The sequence below is a fragment of the Numida meleagris genome, chromosome 1, assembly GCF_002078875.1.
Source record: "Numida meleagris isolate 19003 breed g44 Domestic line chromosome 1, NumMel1.0, whole genome shotgun sequence".
In the NCBI taxonomy this organism is placed as follows: Eukaryota; Metazoa; Chordata; class Aves; order Galliformes; family Numididae; genus Numida; species Numida meleagris.
Window position 1 is genome coordinate 49,784,119 of NC_034409.1, and position 22,448 is coordinate 49,806,566.

At 39.5% G+C, this 22,448-nt stretch overlaps 1 protein-coding gene across 1 annotated transcript in view; it reads left to right on the forward strand.

Annotated features, from left to right (window-relative positions):
* Nucleotides 1-22,333, forward strand: part of UBN2 (ubinuclein 2) — a 57,893-nt gene extending 35,560 nt beyond the window's left edge. Inside the window, exons 13-18 of the mRNA XM_021394816.1 lie at nucleotides 3,542-3,592; nucleotides 4,894-4,936; nucleotides 5,440-6,978; nucleotides 10,776-11,022; nucleotides 11,778-11,867; nucleotides 13,145-22,333. Of these exons, the coding sequence (XP_021250491.1) occupies nucleotides 3,542-3,592; nucleotides 4,894-4,936; nucleotides 5,440-6,978; nucleotides 10,776-11,022; nucleotides 11,778-11,867; nucleotides 13,145-13,194 (2,020 nt within the window). The 3' untranslated portion in view covers nucleotides 13,195-22,333. The remainder of the gene's footprint in view (nucleotides 1-3,541; nucleotides 3,593-4,893; nucleotides 4,937-5,439; nucleotides 6,979-10,775; nucleotides 11,023-11,777; nucleotides 11,868-13,144) is intronic.

Here is a 22,448-nt window from a genome sequence, read left to right on the forward strand (position 1 = left end):
GAATTCAGTGACACACCTTCGCTTCATACACACTCCATGTCAGACACTATTTAGTCAGCCTGCCCCTCTGCTGCCATATGTTGCATAGCAGCAAAATGTAACGGAATGTTGGTGGGAAGGTTCAGCCTCTACTGCCGTACCACCGCTATCTGCCTTTGATGTCAGAGGCAAACATGGTAAAATAGGGGCATAAGTTTTGAAGCAACCCTCATACATTCCCCACTGTTTAGTGTAGAAGTATGAGGTAAGGTATCACTTACAACTTCAAACTGCACCATGTTCATTTCTTGGTGTGTGTCGTAACTGTAGTATTCCTTTGTCACATTATTTTTCTAATGTGTAAAACTTCCATACTCTACCCAGTGAGACTGTTTTACTGATAATTGTGCATTTAGAGAAATTCTTTTTATCCTTAAGGACTTTAGAGCCTTTTCACATACTGTTCATGTCATCTACGTAGACTTCAGCAAAGCCTTTGACACTGTCTCCTAAAGTATTCTCCTGGAGAAGCTGGCAGCTCATGGCTTGGACAGGTACACTCTTTGCTGGGTAAAGAATTGGCTGGAGGGCCGGGCCCAGAGAATGTGGTGAATGGAGTTAAATCCAGCTGGTGACCAGTCGTGAGAAGAGAAGGCTCTGGGGAGACCTCATTGTGGCCTTCCAATACTTGAAGGGAGCGTATAAACAGGAGGGGGAATGATTCTTTACGAGGGTGGATAGTGATAGGACAAGAGGGAATGGTTTTAAACTGAGATGGGAGATGTAGGTTAGATATTAGGAGGAAGTTTTTCACACAGAGGGTGGTGACGCACTGGAACAGGTTGCCCAGGGGGTGGGTTGTGGATGCCCCGTCCCTGGAGGTGTTCAAGGCCAGGCTGGACGTGGCTCTGGGCAGCCTGGTCTAGTGGTTGGTGACCCTGCACTCAGCAGGGGGGTTGAAACTCGATGATCTTTGAGGTCCTTTTCAACCCAGGCCATTCTATGATTCTATGATGATTCTATGAGTGCTGTTCCCCAGAAATTGGTATTGGGGCCTGTCCTGTTCAGTATCTTTATTGATGACCTGGATGAGGGCATTGAGTGCACCCTCAGTAAGTTTGCAGATGACACCAAGTTGGCAGGAAATGTCAATCTGCCTGGGGCTAGGAATGCCCTACAGAGGCAAGTGGACAGGCTGGATTGCTGCGTTGAGGCCACTGGAATGAAGCTCAACAAGACCGAGTGCTGGGTCCTGCGCTTTGGCCACAACAACACCAGGCAGTGCTACAGGCTTGGGGCAGGATGGCTGGAAGACTGTGTAGAGGAAACGGACCCGGGGATATTAGTCGACACTCAGCTGAACTTGAGCCAGCAGTGTGCCCAGGTGGTCAAGAAGGCCAATGGGATCCTGGCTTGTATCAGAAATGGTGCAGCCAGCAGGAGCAGGGAAGAGATCATCCCTCTGTACTCGGCCCTGGTGAGACCACACCTTGAGTACTATTCAGTTTTGGGCCCCTCACTAGCAGGAAGACATTGAGACCCTGGAGTGTGTCCAGAGAATGGCAACAAAGCTGGTGAGGGGTCTGGAGCACAAGTGTGATGGAGAGAGGCTGAGGGAGCTGGGATTTTTCAGTCTGGAGAAGAGGAGGCTCATGGGAGACCTTACTGCTCTCTACAGCTACCTGAAGGGAGGCTGGGGTGAGATGGAGATCGGCCTTTTCTCCCAGGTAACTAGCAATAGGATGAGAGGGAATGGCCTCAAGTTGCCCCAGGGGAGATTCAGACTGGATGTTAGGAAAGACTGCTTCTCTGACAGTGTGGTCAGGCACTGGAATGGGCTGCCCAGGGAGGTGGTGGAGACACTGTCCCTGGGGGTGTTCAAGGAACGTTTAGATGTTGTACTCAGTTTAGTGGGAAATGTTGGTGATAGGTGGACAGCTGGACTGGATGGTCTTGGAGGTCTTTTCCAAATTTGGTGATTCAGTGACTATATAACTGATTTCTTCGTAAATGGATTGTATGCTGATTCCATGTCCATTTAAAAATGCCTGTAACATAAATATGTGCATGTTTAAAGGAAGCAAAAACAGGAAGTCTTTATTGTCATTCCCAGAGTTTCATCTTCTGAGAGATGGTCTTTTAAGCGGACTTGGAGCACACCTATTTCTCGCAGGTCAACCAGCACACTTGAGATCTTGTCAGAGAGGCAGTCTCGTGCTGACTTCATCAGTTGTTATAGCTAAATATACGTATGTAACGAACAAATTGCTTTCCAAGTACGTTGTTGCTGCCTTTCTTTGTATTGGATCCTTGACTTCTGTTCCAGTGGTAGTTAAACATTGTCTTGAACCTTTAAGGATAACACTACAAATTACTGGTGTCTCACATGCCCCAGAATTAAAAAGATAAAGGAGCAGTCAAAGCAGCAGGCAGGAGGCACGAGGGGAAATGCTCTGGAGAAGCTGGATAAGTCAGTGAAACGCTGAACTTGCAATGAGGAACGTTCCTTTTGTTTCCTGATGTTCTTCACTGACAGTATAATACAGATTTGGAGGTTGGTATGGTAAATGAAATGTGAAAACTGAATCTGAAAGATAAGCCATTGGAACTGTAATGAGAGGGTGTTGATGCCTTCCCAACTGCATGAGATTTGTGGATGCTTGGATTTTTCATAACCATTCCAGCTCTACAGGGTGTTTTCAGTGCTGATTAGCTCTTGTTTAGACAGCTGCTCATGTGGTTAGTGATAACATGATGATAGTGATGTAGGAAAACTTAGTCTAATTTAGTATGTCTACCTGGAAGCAAAGAGGAAGAGCGAGTTTTCATTAGCTGTTGATAGCTGCATTTAAGTAGCATGTACGTATAGGTACAGGTAAGGAGTTGTTCTCAGTTCCCAGAGCAGGAGTCGATCACATAGGAATAAAACCGTGTAAAATGTTGAGATTATCACAGCAACTCTAGCCTTTCATGAAGCTGTATCGCTGGCTCTGTGGTAAAATATGAGAGTAAATGCAGTGTAGCTGAAGTCACAGGAATGGTACACAATAGCCAATACAAAATATTGAAGACTACTAGACACAAGCTTGTCTTGCGTTCTAACTCTTTTTCTATATTGACACAAAAAAAAAGAAACAAGACAAAAAAAAACAGCAAATAATAAACTCAAACCTGTGATCAGTGTGTGGAATGCAATGTGAAGAGTTTATAATAATCCTTAATTTGATATTTGAAATAGTCTGCTAGCCTTTGAGGACAGAGAAGTCAAAACTTTTTTCTTCCCTCCTGCTGGAGAAGGTAGTGCTCCATTATGTACGCTTCTGCTTGGCCATTGACTGAGGTATTTTAAATACAACTATAACCATTTTTTATTTAGCATTCTTTTCTTTATGGCTGCCTGCAACTGCATTTTGGTAGCAGTACAGATAAAATCTACCAACCAGCTGCTTTAAAAACAGATAACCAAAGGATTTCTCTGAAAATTCAAAGGTACTTGAGCATTAGCTGGTCGTATTCTGACTGTCCCTATCATCTTATGTTTCTTTTCTCACCACTCTTGCAGGATGCTTTTTAAAGAAAGCCGGAGTGTTCACAATCATCTCACTTCTGCTCCGTGAGTATTGACAGTTTATTAGTCTCTTCAGTACATACTATCTCTTCATGCTACCTCTTTTTGGGGAGAGAAGGGAGATATTTTGGGATTTGTTTGAAGACATTTATAATGTTCAGTAATGTTTGGTTGTTTAATTTGTATTTACACCTAAAATACAGTATCACTAGAATATTAAATTGGTTTTGAAGTGGCTGAATAACTTACGTTGATATTTGTGGACTAACACTTTTTCCTTAAATTATTCCAAAGCACTCTGCTCAGCAGAATTTAGACGGTGTAGTACATTATATTGAATCCAGTACTTCCTACTCTTTTCCTCATAAATCTTTGTAAACACAGTAGGTTTTGTGTCCTAGTGAGATTTTACTTTCAGTGTTTTCTGACAATGCTATGTCATTCTTAGGAGTTGCCCTCATTCAGTAAGAACTCAAATAACCAATTATGGCTTTGAATACCACCCAAACTATAACTCTTGTGATAGATATGATTAACATGGTATATTTTCTACATAATGGCAAAACTGGGTTAGAGTCCACCTACAAGAAAGATTTTTTTTTTCTAGTTCCTTAGAAGAATAAGAGCGGTGGAGTGTTAATTTGTTAATCCTTTTGAGGAAATAGAAATTAGACACAGTGTGAAATGTTGAAGCAGGCAACTCATAGTCCTCAGTACTGTCTTTGCGTGTGTAACTGTCATTGGTGCTGTGATGTTCATTTGCACTGCAGAAAAAACCTGAAACAAACTGAGAGCTCGTTAAATGGCTTGTTGCAACAAAAAGAAGTTAGATAAAACTTTTTCACAGCAGACAGTCAATGAAACACTTAGAGGAGAAAAAAATGGCATTGTGGCTTGAAATAGAAATGGGAATGTGAAGTATACTACTTCTTCAGTGACAAAAAGAAAATTTCACTTTATATTGCTGTTCATATAACCTTTAACCTTTATAGGTGATTTTCATTTAGATAAAGCTCTGCTAAAACGAACTCCTAAGATTGTGAGGGGCTGAAGTGCCCTGAATTGAAAAATTACAAAACAAATCTCTTAACTTGATATACGTCAGGCTATATCAGTAATTCAGTGAGTTTTGCATCTAATTTACATATGAAGATGACAACAGTGGTTTGAAGGTATGTTTATTCTTTCCGCAAGTATGTTTTTAGAGATTTTCTACTTCAAGAATGCTTTATTAAAAAAGCTGGTGCCCAGTAGTCATCCTCTTTGTTTATTGGAGTATGATCAGGGTGGTGCTAAAACTGTTTGCCTTTCTGTCTTCTGACGTGTGTTTATCTCCTCTGCTTTAGGGCAAAGAAGAAAGTGATTCTGGCACCTAAACACAAAGTGAAGGTAAATGTGTATTTACATCTCTTAACTTCTATATGGCTTTTTGTACAACCAGTTTTCTGCCTCTGATCAAGAAAATATCTGTCAAAAGGGTTCCCTCAGGTTATTGACTGGTAGTCACATGGGATTTAAACCCTGTAATACAAAAGATTATCTGTATAGCTTCATAACGTTAAGCTAAGTAGCGTTTTGGAAATTGATTATGAAGAAATTAATAGTACTATTACAGTTCTAGCAATTTCTGCCTAGTGATCAAATTAGCTGTCCTGTTCTACGCTGCAAAGTGTAGATTGTTCATAACCTCGTGGAGCACCAGTGTGAGATTTTAAAATAAAAATATTAAATTCATACACAAGACATCAATGTATCATAGATATCTTAATATGGAAACTTCTGTAGTAGATTTTAGGTTCCTCTGAATGTGCAGAATAACAGTATTAAACTAAAGAAGACTTTGAATCTACTCTGTAAGCAAAGCTTAATAGCTCTTCTATTTTCATTCTCAGGACTCTAGTCCAAAGAAAGAACAGAAAACTTGTATATCTTCAGTTAATTCAAGTTGTGCTACTACACTGAGTACCAGTGCACCTGTCTGCACCCCATCCAGCTCTAGCTGCACACCAGCTCCAGAGACTATCTGCTTGGATGACTCACTGGATGAAGACCTCTCTTTCCACCCACCCTCACTGGACTCTATTTCTGATGCTCTCGCAGTTATCAATAATGGTGCCAAGGGATCTCCTCTTGGATCCACTATAGAGACACCAACATCCAGACCTCGCCCTGGGCTGAGGGAAGAGAAACTGGCAAGCATTATGAGTAAGTTGCCCCTGGCAACTTCAAAGAAAGTAGAGCCCGCTCAAACACCCCATTCATCAAGTCTTATTGCTGGTCACACAGGGCCAGTACCAAAGAAACCCCAGGACTTAGTTCACACTGGTATCTCTTCAGGCCTTATTGCTGGATCTTCAATTCAAAATCCTAAGGTTTCCTTAGAGCCTTTGCCAGCCAAGCTACTTCAGCAAGGACTACAGAGGTCAAGCCAGATCCAAGCTGCTGCTGCTGCTTCTTCACAGACTCACGTTTCTTCCTCTAAGACCCAAGCAGCTATTTCTACCACCTCTCAAAGAGCCAAGGATGCTAACATCTTGGTATCATCTTCTGAGGTTCAAGGTGGTTCTTCAACATCACAAATGACAAAGGTGCACCAGCATTCAGCTGTACAGCAGAAATATGTATCTCCTTTACAAGCAACTATTAGTAAATCACAGACCAACCCAGTGGTGAAACTGAGCAGTAATCCCAAACTGTCTTGCTCATCACCAGTCATCAAAGCTCAAGAGAAGTCTGTAGTGTATCGCCTGCCTTTGTCTAATCCCTCATCTGGAAGTGGCTCTCAAGTATCTCACCCACTGGTTTCTCGGACAACATCCAGCACCTCTACCTCTAGTAACTATTTAGCCAAGGCTATGGTGTCACAGGTTTCTTCCCAGGGTTTCAAGCCTCCCTTCTCCATGGCTGCCTCTCCAAAACCTGCTGCCTCTCCTAAGCCCACTGCATCAAAGCCCTCTGTGACACCTAAGCCCAATGTATCACCTAAGTTTTCATCTAAGTCCACCTCATCCCCCAGGCCTGCAGCAACACCCAGTTCTTCCAGTTCAAGTGCACTAGTTTCCCAGAGTAGTCACTCCAGCAACACTTCCCTTCATAAACAGACCAGTGGTGTAAATATCAGCAGGCAGTCTCCCACAATGAATTTGCTGCCCTCTAATCGCACCTCAGGCCTTCAGCCTGCAAAGAACCCTCAGGCTTCTTCAAAATTGCCCAACTCTTCTCCTTCTGGAACTGTTGGTAAAAATAATTTGGGTGGAGTTGGAATGAATGTACCTGCCAGCAGAGGCAGTAACCTTAACTCAAGTGGAGCTAGTAGGACTAGTCTGTCTGGGGGAGCAGGAAGTGGAACACAGGGTGCTACTAAACAATTGTCAACTCCACACAGACCATCTTCTGCCTCAGGGTCTCCAGTTGTAGCAGCCAGTGTGCAGGTATGCATCTGAGTTTACATTTACATCTGACATTAATATTTATCACACTTTGTAAGCATTCTTTCTTACAATATCTTGTTTTGAAAACAGATCATAAACTTAATGCTGACACTTCACTAAGCGTAAATGCTAATACAGATGAAACACTTTCACAACAGTGAATAGGTATTTCCAGTGGATGTAAAATCCAGGGAATAGGGGTGGAAGAAATCCTCATAGTGAGAAACCGGTTGGTCTGCAGTATGAAAGAAATTTTTTTCTTTAAAGAGAGCCCTATAAAAGGTGAACCTTGTGTAGCCATATTTTCAGGGTATGCAGTATTGTCTCGCATTATTGAATTTCTGTGTTGTTACATATTTATTTGCTCATATAAAGTCTTCTTAGACAAGCTTCATGATTAGTTTACAAATCTGGAGTATTTGTGACTATTAACTATGTATTTTACTTTGTAGGATCTAATCAAACGATTAGAGGTTAATCTATATATAAAGATAATAGAAAAGATTTGCAAAACTTTTACACGGGAGATAAAAAAAAAAAGTCTTACAATACAAGTGTTTTGAAAATACTACTGCTCTAAAACCCATGCAAACCTATTATTTGCCCAGAAGACAACCTACTTTCCCAAGTTATGCATTCTTCTTACTGGAAATGATTTAATTACTGATATGATTTGAGGTATTCCTCTCTTTTTGTATTGCTCTCTCTACTGTGAAGTCTACGCTACTTAAGTAAAATTAAGAAAGACATTGTCATTGTAAATTAGAGTCTACAGCAAGCTAGGAAAATGATGTATTTTTCTGAATGATGTACATAGCTATTGCATGGTAATGATATATACCCAGGTTTTCATAATGCTTTATAATAATCTTTTAACTTGATAATTTTTCTTAATGCAGCTGAAAAACAAGAAGAAAATCACTTTCATGAGATATTTCTGTGGTTTTTCACCCTACCATACCTTGAGTCTATTAGAGTAAACAGGGTGTTTGGCAGATTCTGAGACAGCCTTCTCCTTATTTTTTGGTACTTACAGTGGGAGAAAAAAAAAAGAAAGCCCAGCAATCCATGCCCTATGTAAGGGCCACAGAGGTACCACAGACAGTCTAGAGAAGAGCTAAGCTAAATGTGGTGCAGTTCAGGTACTCTAGAAGGTGCCTGGATACAAAGAAGACTGCAGTGAATGGACTGGGGATGATTTTTGATGGAATCCACAATATCCAGTGGATTCAGTTGCTGCGTTGTGGAAGAAATTGTGAAATGGTTGTGGTAGTTCTTAAAGTTGATGGGCATAGGGAATGAGTAGTATTATGTGAGTTATGAGATCAATTTTGGCAAACCTTGTGCAGTTCTAGGCAAATCATTATTTTATAGAAACACTGATTACTTGGATAATGAAATACGTCTTGGCAGACAGTGATGTTGAAGAGAGAGACTGCTGGGAATGTGGTGGATAATCAATTAATGTGAGCACATACTGTAATACAACAAAATAAAGTGTTTTGGCATATAGAAGGAGAAAATCACCTAGAGAAACTGAGTTATATATGGCCTTACAAAGTTAATAATTGTGTCTTCACACATGCTTTGGTTTTTTTTCTTGACACTTCAGAAGGTACTTTGATAACATGAAACAGCTCAGAAGAGTTTTCAAAGGAGGATAAAACATTCACTAAGACTTCTACAGTGCAGACTGAGACTCAGTCAGTCTAGTATGTTCAAGAGAAGATGATAATCAAATGACCTCCCAGTTCAAGTACACTGAAGGGGGAAAGATTTGTGATCATAGGACTTGTTTAGCCTTAAAGATCTAGTGGCTTGCTGGGTACTATGTACCCTTAGTTACCCTTCTTAATACATTGCATAAGACTGAAAGTGAATTTCCTTTCCATTAAATGTTTAGGTATTTAATTCCTGACTGAGACGCTACTAATCTGTCAGATGAGAATGGTACATAAGTTGATTTTTAGAATATCCTTGTATACTTGCATGGAAGATCAAACTAATATAACTTCATATGATGATAAAAAGGTGTTTGTAACTAGGAAGAGTTTCTTTTAAGTGTTTCCCTCCTTTCCCACTTGATTGGTACAGTTGTTAACTCGGATGTGAACTTGTACCTGCAGTAGCTCCTCAAAACTTTAACATAGTCTATTAGGTTGTATTTTGAGAACATAAAGCCAAAATAATGTAAAATTGAGCAGCTATCCTATGTTATTTCCTTAAGCTCTATCTGTCATTGGTATGCTTAAGCAGAATACCACTTAGTTTTTAAAGAATATTAATGACCAAGGTGAACTTTTTGTGAGGTGTTAACATAGTTGAGAAGGCACTTCAACTGCAGCTCCTTTAAGACATTCTCTGTGAGTACTTTCCGTCGTTGAACTTCACTATTTCTTTTTGAGAAAGTAAACAGGTTCTTGACAGAGCATGCTAAAAAATCCATTTCTGTTTTGAGGCTTTTTACAAAGGCAGAACTGCAAGAGATTGCTGCATGGCTTTTATTTTGTTGCACAGTGAAGATTACATAGTGAACAGCTGCCATTTTTTTTTTGTATGTGGGCTTGTTGTGAAATTAGTACATCTGAAGTGACCAAGCACGTATTTTCTTACAATGTTTTCATCCGCAATTTTCTACTTGTGAAATGAAGTATGTCTTAGCAGGTGTCACTCCTAAGATGGCCAATACAAACATTTCTTATGAGAGTGCTTGGTAGTTGCTTGTGTTCACAGCGATGTAATTTTAAAATGTTGTCTTAAGCAGCACTAACCTTTCTTCAGCAGCTTTCATATAAACATCTTAAGGTCCAAACTAGTAATAGAAAATGTTTATCTTTTAGGAGTTTTTGTCACATTGCTATTTCTATAAATTGATACTACAAAACTCACGGAGATCACTGTGAGCTCTAGTATTCATTACAATCAGTCTAAGTTTTGGGTTTAGTTAAGACTTAACTGTCTGAATGCACAAGTTTTAAACCCTGTTCAGTCTCTGAATCTTGATAGCTCAAACATATAAATATATAAGTTTGAGTTTAATTCAAAATGCTTCTTTCTATACTTACTGTATTGTAATAGCTAACTTGAGAACGGAACATCACCCTATGAAATTATTGTAAGTTTAGTGAATGAAAGATTGTTAAATAGGAACGAACCAAGCAACTTCTAATTTCAGAGGAATTAATGTAATTTGGGAACTGTTGTGTCTAAAATATTCCAGCTAATCTTATATTTTTGTTTTTGAACTGAGGTGAACTTAATTTGTGATATATGTAGGGCGGAGAGAATTCTCATTTCTTGCCTTTTGCTCTGAAGTATGCACTTGTGTATAAACTTCAGTATGTATATACTCATATGTGTATGTCTGCATCCTGGTAACCTGGCTTCTCTTGAAGTGTGATGGTTCTTAAGTATGGATTTGAGTTTTCATAAATTGTTACTTCTAAGCAGTCTCTTTAGAAATATAGTTAGCATTGCGTTAAGACCCATATTTGGAAAGGAGAGAGTCATAATGTGTTTCTAAGGAACTTCAGACATGTGTGATAATTTAAAGGAAATTATCTGCAGAGCTGGCAAGAAAAACAAGAGGTGAACCATACTTTCATGTGTGAATCTGCTGTGTTTGTGCTTGTTTAGTAGGTGAACAGTGGGAATTGCTACTATGTGGCTAAGGGGATATGTATTAGTAGCTTAATGACCTTTTTAACCAAGCACACTTAACAATAAGCAGTTTTTATCTCCCTAGAGGACACAGCTCGAAGCTTTTAAATGTTCAAGTTCTACTTTTCTTTGCACAGTCAACAGCAGGAGCATCATTACTGGCTAATGCCTCACCTCTGACTCTCATGGCATCACCCCTGTCTGTAACCAGTCAGAACGTGACGTCTGCACCATTAACTCCTTTTGGGATGCTGGGTGGCCTTGTTCCTGTGACCGTGCCCTTTCAGTTTCCCTTGGAGCTGCTTGGCTTTGGGACGGACACAGCTGGAGTGACAACCACCTCGGGATCTACCTCAGCGGCTTTCCACCACAGCCTAACTCAAAGTGAGTGGAATTCCTTATCACAGTGCTGTACGGAAAGAGGCATCCTGAAAACAGAAATAAGGAAGGGAAGCGGTGTCATTCTGAGATAATTACTACAAGAGAGTAAATGGATTTCTTCTCTGGTAAAACTTTTTAATGTAATTATCCAAATATTATGAATCACCTTTGATAGGTGATTAACTTCACTGTAATGTTCATAGTATAGTTAGTTTTGAACATGCGTTTTTGAGTTAACTTGTTCTCTTGTGTTTAGAAAGAAATGTCTTAATATTCTCCTAATTTCACAATACAAAGATGAGACCTGAAATTGTGATTCATTAAAATATCCTTAGCTTAGCAATGGCTCAGATCATCTGGTGCCAAACCATTTTCTTACAAGAAAACACAAATCAAGGTGGAATTTATTATTTCTGAGTGTTTAAAAGAAATTCTTTAAGCTTTTAGTCTGTATCAACTTTGGCCTTTCTGCCAAAGGAAATAGTACGAAGAATTGCATCCCAGTGGTGAGGCATGAGCCTTGCTCTGACTTTGATTAACGAGTTCTGAACAGATCTGGTTTCTTGGCTTGTATACCAGCCATCAGAATCCTAGCATGTATTTATTTTTGTTGTTGAGATGTCTTCAGAAATTATGCAAATTAGCATGCTACTACAGCTTTAATTTTAAAAAAATAAAAACATCTGTTTCACAAGGGTAAACTTAGTCCTTCAGATTTATTTTTCATCCTTGTTTTTCTCCTTGTTTTTTTTTCTCAGATTTACTGAAGGGTTTACAGCCAGGTGCTCAGCACGCAGCAACATTGTCTCACTCACCTCTGCCTGCTCACTTGCAGCAAGCTTATACAGGTAAAGATAGTATTTCTCTTACTACTTTTTATAACTTACAAAAACAAGTTATATTTCTGCTCTAGATTGAAATAAAATGTACACTGTATTTAAAATTGGTGTAGCGAAGACAGGAAAAAGGAACAAGCTTTGGTAGCAGCAGGTAGTGCACTTTCTGTTACAGCAATAGTTTTAGAAATTGAGCAGTTTTTTCTATTTATGTTCAGTGCCAGGAACAAAAAATAAAAAGCTCAAAAATCTCAATAATACTTTATTATAGCAGTTGTAGAAACTTAAGCCTCCAAATTCCACCAGTGGAAAAAAGGACTGCTACTTACTGGATGCTATTGTGATTGTTTACAGGCTGTGTAGTCTACACTGGGAGAGGATTGTTTTTTCCACTACTTTTTAATTTCTCCTTTGGAGGAGAAGCTTTTAATCTGTATCAACTTTGGTCTTTCTGCCAAAGGAAATAGTATGAAGAATTGCATCCCAGTGGCGAGGCATGAGCCTTGATCTGACTTTGATTAACGAGATTAACGAGGAGGAAAATGACCTTCAAGCTTAGAAGCTTCTTGATGTTTCTTGCAGTTCTGTGTGCATGTGTAAACAATGTGATACGTTCCTAATGAAACACTTATCTTCCCTTGGAATTTTAACATTAATAATAAAGTTACATGTTTTGAGAGGAGTAGAACATCTTTTTATGCTTGTCAAGCTTAGTGCTGAAAGTTCTCAGAGTAAGTGGTGCAGTTCAGAGTGCGCACCTTTCTTGGTTACTCATAGGGATTTTTTTAGCCAGGAAGGGGAACATGAAAGGTACCAGTGTCTCTGTGGATTCATCGTCCTGTTTTTTGGAGTACTTGGCTCCAAAAACTGGGCAGTGTTGTGTCAGGGCTCTGAAAATAAACAAATCACCTGTACGTGGTACAAATTTCAATTTTCTTGTCACCACAAGATCCTTGGAGTGACCTAGAATTCTTATGAAGTAAAGATTGATTTTTTTTTCTTTTTAGGGGGGATGTATTTTTGTTTTTTTGTGGTATTCAGAGCTGCAACTTACCTTTAGTGAGGTGGTATCTTCAAGTATAAAGCTTGATGTCTTGGGTTTCAACAGTGCTATTTAAAAAAAAAAATTAAAGAATCTATAGAAAATATGTGAAGTATTCTACACTATTAAGAACATGCTTTTTGGTGATGTTAAAGATAAATATTCCAAATACATTTTTTATGTTGTAAGTTATAAATTTCGTTCATGCTTTTATTCTTCCACTTCTTTTCCTGTCTCTAAACTACAGATGGAGGCCAAAGTAAAGGGGACACTAAGTTACAGCGGAAAAACCAGTGACTTCTGGACAAGCAAGGGAGCTGAAGCAGTTCTGGTTGGCTGACAGAATCTGCCCAGTTGGGGAAGTGCTTATTGTCACAGGGCTGCTGTTTCTGTCAATGTTTACATATTCTGATCCCAAGCACTGTGGTGAGAGGAAGAAGAAAAAGAAAACAATACTTGATCAAAAAGAGAAGGAAAAGGGGGACTGGTCCTCCTGGTCATGCAGACTGGTCATAGTTCGATCTCGCCTAAAGAAACTAACTTTTTTTCATTGTTCTGATTGGCTTTTAAAAGAAATTGATTGTCAAACCCACAGCAGCACAAACTTTTTTTTTTCCTGGGTAATCTTCAATAAAGAGTTGAAATAATGAGAGGAGCTAGAATAGGTTTCTCCATCTATTGCATAAGGTGGAATCATCTACTTTATTAGTTCCTGAAGTGCCCGGTATAAGATTATATGTAGGTCCTGAGTGTACCATATGGTTGTGGGCCAGAGGTTGTGTAGAGTAGAGGTGGTGCTGGGATACTTTGCATTGTATTTAAAAACTTACAGAAATGCAGTTTCTGATGTGGGCATTCTTCCGGCTTTACAAGGCTGTTTGGCTATAGAGAGCCTATGTTAATCCCAAGGAGCTGTCTTCAAAAACAGATCTCCTGGTACATGAGATGTGAGAGACTACTAGGAAACCATTTGATCCTTGCTTTTTTTTTTCTTAACATAACAATTCTTATTTAAGGGAGGAAAGGTGTATGGAAATTTTTCATCTTACAAAAAAGGAAACCCACATTTTATTGGTCAGACTAGCATTTCTTTCCTATGTCTGTTTTTTTTAAAGACATTCTATGACTTTTTCTCTCTCTGTTAAACTTTCTTTTCCCTTCCCTTGCGCTTATCCTACTAAAATTAAGTAGTGTTCTATCACATCTTTTATAAAACATTGTAAGATCTTTAGCCATTTTAGATCTTTCTCATCTTTCATGCAGCTCCTCCCAAAAGCCATGCGTTATCTTGATTTGCTAGTAAAGGAAAGCTGAATGTGACTTACTCCGGAGCCAGGTTGATATTGCTTCAGGCATTAGCCAAAGAGGAGTCGTTCAAGAGCGACCAGAGGTGCCTTCTCTTCCGGGGGCTGAATGGGTTGTCTCCAGCATTTCTAGCCCCTGCTGGCCTGAAGAGTTTCCAACCTGAACTCTTCCTTACATGGTAGCACAAGACTGCAAAGCTGGCTTTTTTTTTTTAATAGCAATACATGGACCGGTTCATTTGTAAGGTTAGCAAGTATCCAGCACATGTTGCACTTTTGACACTAGAACAGAACTATGCTGTTGAGTCCCTTGTGCTGTCAGATAAAAGATGAGAATGGCAGAAACTGAAATAAACCATAAGGAGAAAGAAGCAACTAAAATAGTATTACGTCCTTCTCCTTCAACCCTGAAACATTCCTTTGATCAGAGATGCTGAAATTCTTAGTACCTAGTCTTTCCAGTAGTTTGAGGTGAGTTTGAGCCAGTGACTGCAGGTTGCCTCACCTTCCAGAGATACTTTGACCCACGGATAAGGAATCTTCAGTGTTTTTTGCTAGATTAACTTATAGCTTTCAGGTTACTTTTACATGTGACTTATTTTTCTTAGACCAGAGAACAATTTCTTTTCTATTTAGAGCTCATTTTAATTTTATATAAAAATATATATATACATGAATCTAAAATAATATATATTGTGTATTTAGTATAAAAATGTTGGGTTGAGCTCAGCAATAAATGTTTTTGCACAACACTTCTGTGAAATACACATTGAATTAAAATAAGATGCATTAGTTCTTGAATTTCACTCAATAGCATCAGCCAATTAGATGCTTTTTAGCTAATGCTAATGTTTTGTATGTGGCATGTTGATTAGGTGAGCTTGCATCTCAGTCAAGGTTATTTAGAGCTGAAACATACAGCTACGTAGACTCTTGCATTCCTAATAATATGCAGATTCTGTTGAACGTTAAGTCCCACATGCTATGTAGAATACAATTTTATCTGATTTTCTTTCTCTTCTCCAGGAAGGGTTGAAGGAAGATAAGTTTTTGGAAGCCTAACAATGTTAATTCTCTGAATTCTGTCAAACCTGATACATTTTAACAATGCAAGTAGCTAAGGGAGTTGCAGCAGTGAGCCATCAAGCAGCAATATATTAAAAACAAACAAAACACCACCACAACAACAAACAAACCACACTAAAAACCAAAAAAAAAAAAAAAACCAAACCAAACAACCCTGTCCTAAGAGTTCTACCTCTTCTGTGTTTTCTTCATCAAGGCATCTCATTCAAATTGGCATCTTTTGTCTTCGTAGTTGCTTCATGAAATTTTCGATTGGGAGACTTGTAGTAACAGCACAAATTTCCTTTAAACATCCCTCTCTCCCTGGAAGTATTCCTCACCTTCAGTTGAGGGGTATCTACTCCAAATCTTGAGGGTAGGAAGTTGTCCTGTCTGTGTGGCCTGTTGAGTCTTGAGGAATGAATAAACTGGTGAAAATAGGTAGGAAGGTGACAAGCATAAAGATGACCATACATTCTTCATGAAGCAAGTTCAGACAGTCCACTGGAGGTTAACTGCTTTCAGTTGTTATATTCCTGAGCTGCTTTGGAATCAGCAACATAGCAATGAAAGGATCTGTATTGCCTTTTCCCTATTCTCCTGTGTTTAAGCCAAGCAAGGCCAAATTAAAGGAAATAACAGAGTGGTACTGAGTGACCTTTGCAGTTATCACAAACAGGATGGGGAAGAGAAAAATTTCTGCAATGTCCAAATGCAAAATTAATTTGAGTTTTTACTAATTTCCACACAGCAGCTCTCCTAAGGTCATTTACCCCCAGATTTTTACTACTTTTTAAGGGCCTTTGGTAATAAATACACTATAGTTGTACTTACTAAATAACCCTCAGTATTCACAAGCAATAAGAAAGCCAAGTAGAGCTGTCTTTTCCAGGCAGCAGGGCTGAACTCGGTTTGGGGTCTGTACATGAGCTACCATGTCAAGCTCACTGAAAGCCCCAAACAAATGCAAGCAATAATTTCAAACACAGGTTTTAAATGTTAAAACCCTCCAGGTAATGTTCTCTGCAACATGATCCAAAGTCCCAAAAGCGACGGTAGCTATTTTAAATCCTTTTGAGACACTTGCAAAGTAAGAAAGAAGGTGGCAGGCTAGATGAAAAATGGGCTGCAAAATTTCTAATACCTTGGACTATTACTGCGGTATTCTCCCACTCCAAGATACTAACGGCCTAAATCACTTTGTCCAGCCCTGTCAATTGATTCAAGACGCATGACGAATCTGAATAAGTAAGTCACAAGTGTGGATGCTGTGGGTTTCACATCTGTTTTCTGCTAATCAGAAGTAACTTTTAGTTACCTGGGTTCTGCTTCTTGTTTGAATCCAATCAGAGTTGTCTGATGCACAGATCTGGGGGTTGGACAGGTGCCAAGAGCCTGTTTCAGTCCTTCAGTCCCATTACCTGACCCTTCCTCCACACTCCTTCTCCACTTGGTGCAAGATCATTGAGGACATGAAAACAGAGAAATCCTGCAATCTCCCAATCTGACAACAGTTGTGTGAACCATTAACCCTCTTGGAGTCGTCTTGGACCCCAACTAACTTTATCACATTTGCTGCTACATTCATAAAATGAACTTTTGGCTGTATTTATTAGCAAAATTTAATCTAGTTTACAGTTTGTTTTCTTTTGAGTAGTTTTTGCCCACAGACGGATTAGAGGTGTTGGGGTGTTTGGGTTGTGGTTGTTTTTTTTTTTTTTTTGGTGGGTTGTTGTGTTTTTTTGTTTGTTTTTTGTTGTTTTTGAGTGAATTGTTAAAGGCACAGTGGTCCCTCTCCTATTTTTGTTTTGGAGGTGTTTTTTTTTTGCAGATGGTGTTGCAGGAAAGCCTGCTGTCAGGCCAAGCTGGGGAAGGATTCCTCCCACACCTAACTTTCATCTTTTGCTGAACTGGGGGGAAATCACTAAAGGGACACTGGCTTTTTCTTTCATAAAATGATCCAGAAGGTTAAAGCAGTAGGTAAATGACTGATTAATTAACACTTTATGCAATTTTAATTTTAAAGAATTTTTTTTTAAGTTGGTAGCTTTTTGATTGGCCCGAGCTCTGGTGAAATGGCTGTTACCCTCCATGACTTACTTGATTCAGGCCTTTGTCCTTTGTTTAAGTGCCTTTTTTTATTTTATTTCCCTACCCTCTTTAAACTGTTCTCAGAGATCCTGAAGTGCTGGAAGGCATTTTGGAGGAAAATCTTAAGCTTGCCAAGGTGGCTTTATGCTGTTATACTATTTTTCCCTTTTGTAAAAAAAAAAAAAAAAAAAAAAAAAAAAAGTGTGTAATGTATGTGACTCATAGCTGCTGTACCATGGTGTTGGTTCTGTGTTTGTGCTTTCTTTCTCTCACACCCGCACACATTCACACACAGCAATTTTCCTTAGAACCCTGTAATGCATACTACTACATTCTGCTGTCTCTGTTAAACATTTGCATACAAAAAATGAACACTTGGGCAAAGGTGGCAGTACAATAAAAGAGCGCATGTGTGAGTGTGTAAATGTGTGTGAGAGAAAGGAAGAAGCGACTAATGGGAAAGAAACTTCTTGCATTTTTCTCTGAAGGTTTTTAATTTGGGTCTTAATTAGTTCACAAGTACAACAGACAACTTTAAATACTGGACCACTTCACACTATTACTGAGTTTGAAGCAAATGTGAGGCTAATATAACTAACTGTAAGGAGTGGGGAAAGAAGGTTAAAATAGCTTTCAACAAGTTTGAGTGGAGATGAATTGCAAGGAATCCTGTGTACACCTTGTCATGTCTTTTGACACTGGTTAGTGTAAGGATTCTTAAATTTACTAAAATGGTCCCTTCCTACCACATGTTACATGTAAGAAGGAACTTGTTACAACCTGCAAGAGTGCAATTGCTCTTTGAAGTTTAACTTGACTGTACTTTGCAAGCTGCCTAAATCATTCACATCAAGTACTTGTCTTGTACTTTCTCTTACTGAGATTTCATTTATGTTTTGTGCTCTTAAAGTAACGAACAGTAAGTTCATGTATTGTTAGCTGCAGAACACTAGAAACAGTGTCTGTGCTTGTTCCTTGTCTCTGACAAAGCTAGCAATCTGTAGTAGAACTTCTAGGAATTTTAATAGTTCTGGGCCGAGAATACATGTAACTTACTATTGTCATAATCACGTGTACCTGAAATTAGCAATTCATTTGTTGATCAAGTGCTAAACTTAGATAAGCATCACTAGACTGCTAGCTCTGTGATGTGTTTCCACTGGGGAAGATACGATTTTGAGTTCCAATATGAAAAGGGAGCATTTACCTTCTCTTTTCAGAAACCAGAGTGAGAATGGCTAGAAGAGTCTTTCATACTGAGGTTGACAGCCCATCTAGAGAGCTAAAAGAAGGATATCAAATACAGCATGTTCCCATGGCAGAAAATAGCCTAACTGCTGTATCACATTCAAGTGAACCTGCTTAAACTAGGCCATAAGTTTTTGGGTTTTTTTTTTTTTTTTTTTTTTTTTTTGTGGTGGTGGTGGTTTTTTTTTTTTCCTTTACCAATCTAGTGGTGCCAGTCAGAGCACTACTGCTGGTAGCTTGGTCAGATGGAGTTAGAGTGCTTACCTCTGCCTTCTGTGAGCTGCTGAGAGTGACTTCAGTAGTTGGCCACATCCACCTATGGCAGTGAATCGCACTTACTTGTCTCTTCTGCTGTTAGTTCCTTTCAGGCATGTGTGCTCTTCATCCTTAGCTGACTGAGAGATCAGGTTTCTACAGCTGGTGCTGCTGGTTGCAGTGCTTTTCACACGTGGCTGTTTTGAATATCAGTGTCTGCTACTCTAGAAATCACTGCCTAAATAAGTGGGCTGACTTGGCCCCGTGAAAGACTACCATTGCGTTGGGGAGTGCTCTGGCTGTGGAAACTAATGGTGTGGTTTCATCGTCCATGTTCTGTGACCCAGTGATACCTTGCTGCTGTAATAGCCTTTGGGGGCCACGAGAAACCCTGCTGCTGCTGTGTTATGCTGAGAGATCTCAGCATGGCAGAACTGGGGAAGCTCAAAGGTTCCCTAGGGCCATTTTTTGCACACTCCTTGTAGATGATACTGTGCTAATCTTGTCAGTAGTCAAGGACATAGGTCTGTTAATTTTTAGCCATTTTTTTGACAGCTATAGTTCTACAGAGCAACTCTAGAAGAAGAATTACATTTTTGTTTTGTATCTATAAGTGAATTTCAGCCTCTTCCCTTGCCCTCAGCTCCTGCTAATAACAATTAACTAACAAGTTTTTCTTCCTAGTGAAATAATCCAAAACAAGCAGTGCACACTAACACCTATCATGCTCCAGCATGTGCAAATGTATTCTGGGAACAGGTACAGTTGCATTTGTTACTGTCCACTACCAAGAGAAAAAGGTGAGAGAATTGACCCAAACCAGTTGGGAGATACCACTGCTGCAGACCAGGCCAAGTAGCTGCTGACGCAGCTGGAGCTCCTTTGAGACTTCTCAGATTTCACCAGTGGAGTAGGAGGTGGGAAAAGAAACGTTCTTGTGTTCTCAACTTTCTCTGGATAAGGCCTTAGTTTGATTATTAGTCACTAATATCAACTATGCAGATAAGTATTCATTACATGTTTAAGTGTTACATGCGTTCCTTCCCCCAGCTACCCTGTTAACACATTGAAGTTTTACCCAAAGAAAATGGAATATTTTTTGAATGTCTTTAAAACTCCTTTTGCTAAAGCGAAGAAAGAAATTTGTATTTTAAAAGAGAAACCCTCTTGCTGGTGCAACACCTACTGTCAAGCCTCATGAAGTTGCTTCATGAGGCAAGCTAAAATCACCTCTTGTCACAGGTTTCAGTCTGAGAGCTTCTGGAATATTCAGCTCTCAATATTGGTTTTAAGAAGCCGTAGTGATGTTGTTTATTAATGTGCAGATTGGATACGGGGAGAAGATAATGAGATCCTATGTTTCCTTCCAGTATCAGAAGTGAATTAAATCAGTTTCTCAATTAAATGAAGTTGCTTCTAAACAAGGGCAGGTATCAGCTACACAGTAGCTGGATCTTCAAATAAAAGCAAAAATTGTGATTCCCCCCGTATTTCTGACTGATCTTTTAGTCTTGTATGTAACTACAAATAACAGTTTAGCTCAGAGGTGAGAACCGTAGTGTGTGTTTTATGGCCGGTAATTCCATCATGTAGCAATTAGTACCATGTTCTTGCATAGTTATCAAGATCTCTGTTGAAAATAGATGGAGAAATACTATTTTTGGACTACTATTAAAATACAAAATTCATTACTACTATTTTCTCCAAAAAGTCTACTGAGCAGTTATATTTTAGCTGTTAAATTAGTACCCTTGTTCTGTGATGTTTCTTGTAGTTTTCTTCTTACTGAAGGTTAGAAGCATTTCATGAGTAATCCCTAAAATGTTGGTATTTTCTAGCTTAAAATCAGGTTGCTTGTAATAAAAGGGCATCTGTGATTATAACTTCTGGTGATACAAAAGCACGATGTTCAGAATATATCATTGAAGATACAGGTGTGGATGCAAGTCCCTGCAGTTCTGCCTGGTAATGAGGCTGAGTCAAGAGCAGAGCTTCCACATCCCTGCCTACCTGGCTAGTGGCAGTGGGGTCCTCCCCCTGACAGAGGTCTAGCCTCTACCCTTTATTGTCACATTTAGGATATGTATTTTTAGCCCATTTGAATATAACCAGCTTAACCCTACCCAACTTGCTGATCCCCAGGTGGATGAAGGAAGCTATGTAAAGTCAACAGCAGAGAAAATGCTGGGCAAAGCGTTTTCCTGCCTTTCTTGATGCAGCTTGAAACAGTTAGCCGCTTGTCTTACAAAAAAAATAGCGTTCTTTGTAGACCTCTGCCCTAAGCAAAGGGGTGCAAGATGGCAAACCTCTTTGAGTTGGTGATTCCTGAGATGTTCTACTCAGCTCAACATGAATTTGCATCGGGTCACCTTCCTCCTTTTTAATACTTGCCTATTTCAGATCCTAAGGTTTAGTGATAAAGGATCCTCGCAGCCAGGTGCTTACCTGTGAGTAACTCCCCTGTGAAATGCTCCCCTCTTGTGACCGCAAGCCTGAACAACCAAACACAGCTACAGTTGGGTGATCAGCACCACTTTCTTCTGGATTTTTAGAGAGCCGTGTTCCACTAACTTCAAGGGATACTGTGTTTTAAATGTGTGATTTCCTTCTTCTCTCGTTATAAAACTGGACCTGAATACAAGTTTTGAGTTGTTGCTTTTTTTTTTTTTTTTTTTTTTGTAATAATCTCAGGACCTGAAAGATTGTAGCATTTAGTGTGTCTTAAAAATGATGTACTGTACCAGCCATGGATTTTGTAAATACACCTGTCTCCCTTTTTTGTATTTTAATTTTTTAAAAATGTGTAAGGCTCTTTGCCAGAGGAACTGGTGCCTGCTTAATTCCCATCCTGAACTGAAGCAGGAGAAGGAAGAAGCTGCTGCCACAAAAGCCTGCATCGGTTCCAAATGTGTACAGTTCTGGTCAGTTTAATGGCTATTAGATTTTAACTGGGAAGCTGGCTTGTTCTCCTGCACATTCCCAGTTGTGGCAAGCAAAGCCCTATCAGGGAGACTAATTAAATCTCTTGTGACTACTTTGTGTTTTCACTCCTTCCAGATGCTCAGGTTTCCATCCCTGAGACAAGTGGTGTTTTCAGAAGTTGGGGTTATTGGGCTTCTGCAAGAAGAACTGCAGAATATTTCTTAGTGCTTTGGCCCAAACAGTATCAGTGTTTGTGTCCTACAAGCCTTGCAGATACCACCTGCTTCACCTATTCCTGGAGGGATTTCCCTTTTTTTTTTTTTTTCCTTCTCCATTCTGCTTTCCTGAAAGGAATGTGAAGACTTTTTGGCAGCAGTTTTGCTCTGGGATCCACGATTAGGTGGCAGGCCCTGTTCTGCAGTAGGAGCCTTACGCAGTTGGGTGTAGCTGTACCCTGTCCTTGATGGCGACAGGCTTTTTCATGAGTGTTTTTTTCTTTTTTATCTGTTACGTGTCTGTGCTGTATTAAATAAAGAGGAATGTACATATGAGCCCTGTCTCTGTGATTTCTCACAAAATAAAAGATGAAAAGTGCACCGTGTAAAGGGTTGTTGGTCCGGGCTTATTGTGGGGTTTTCCTTTGTTGTACATTCGAAGGGAGAGCAG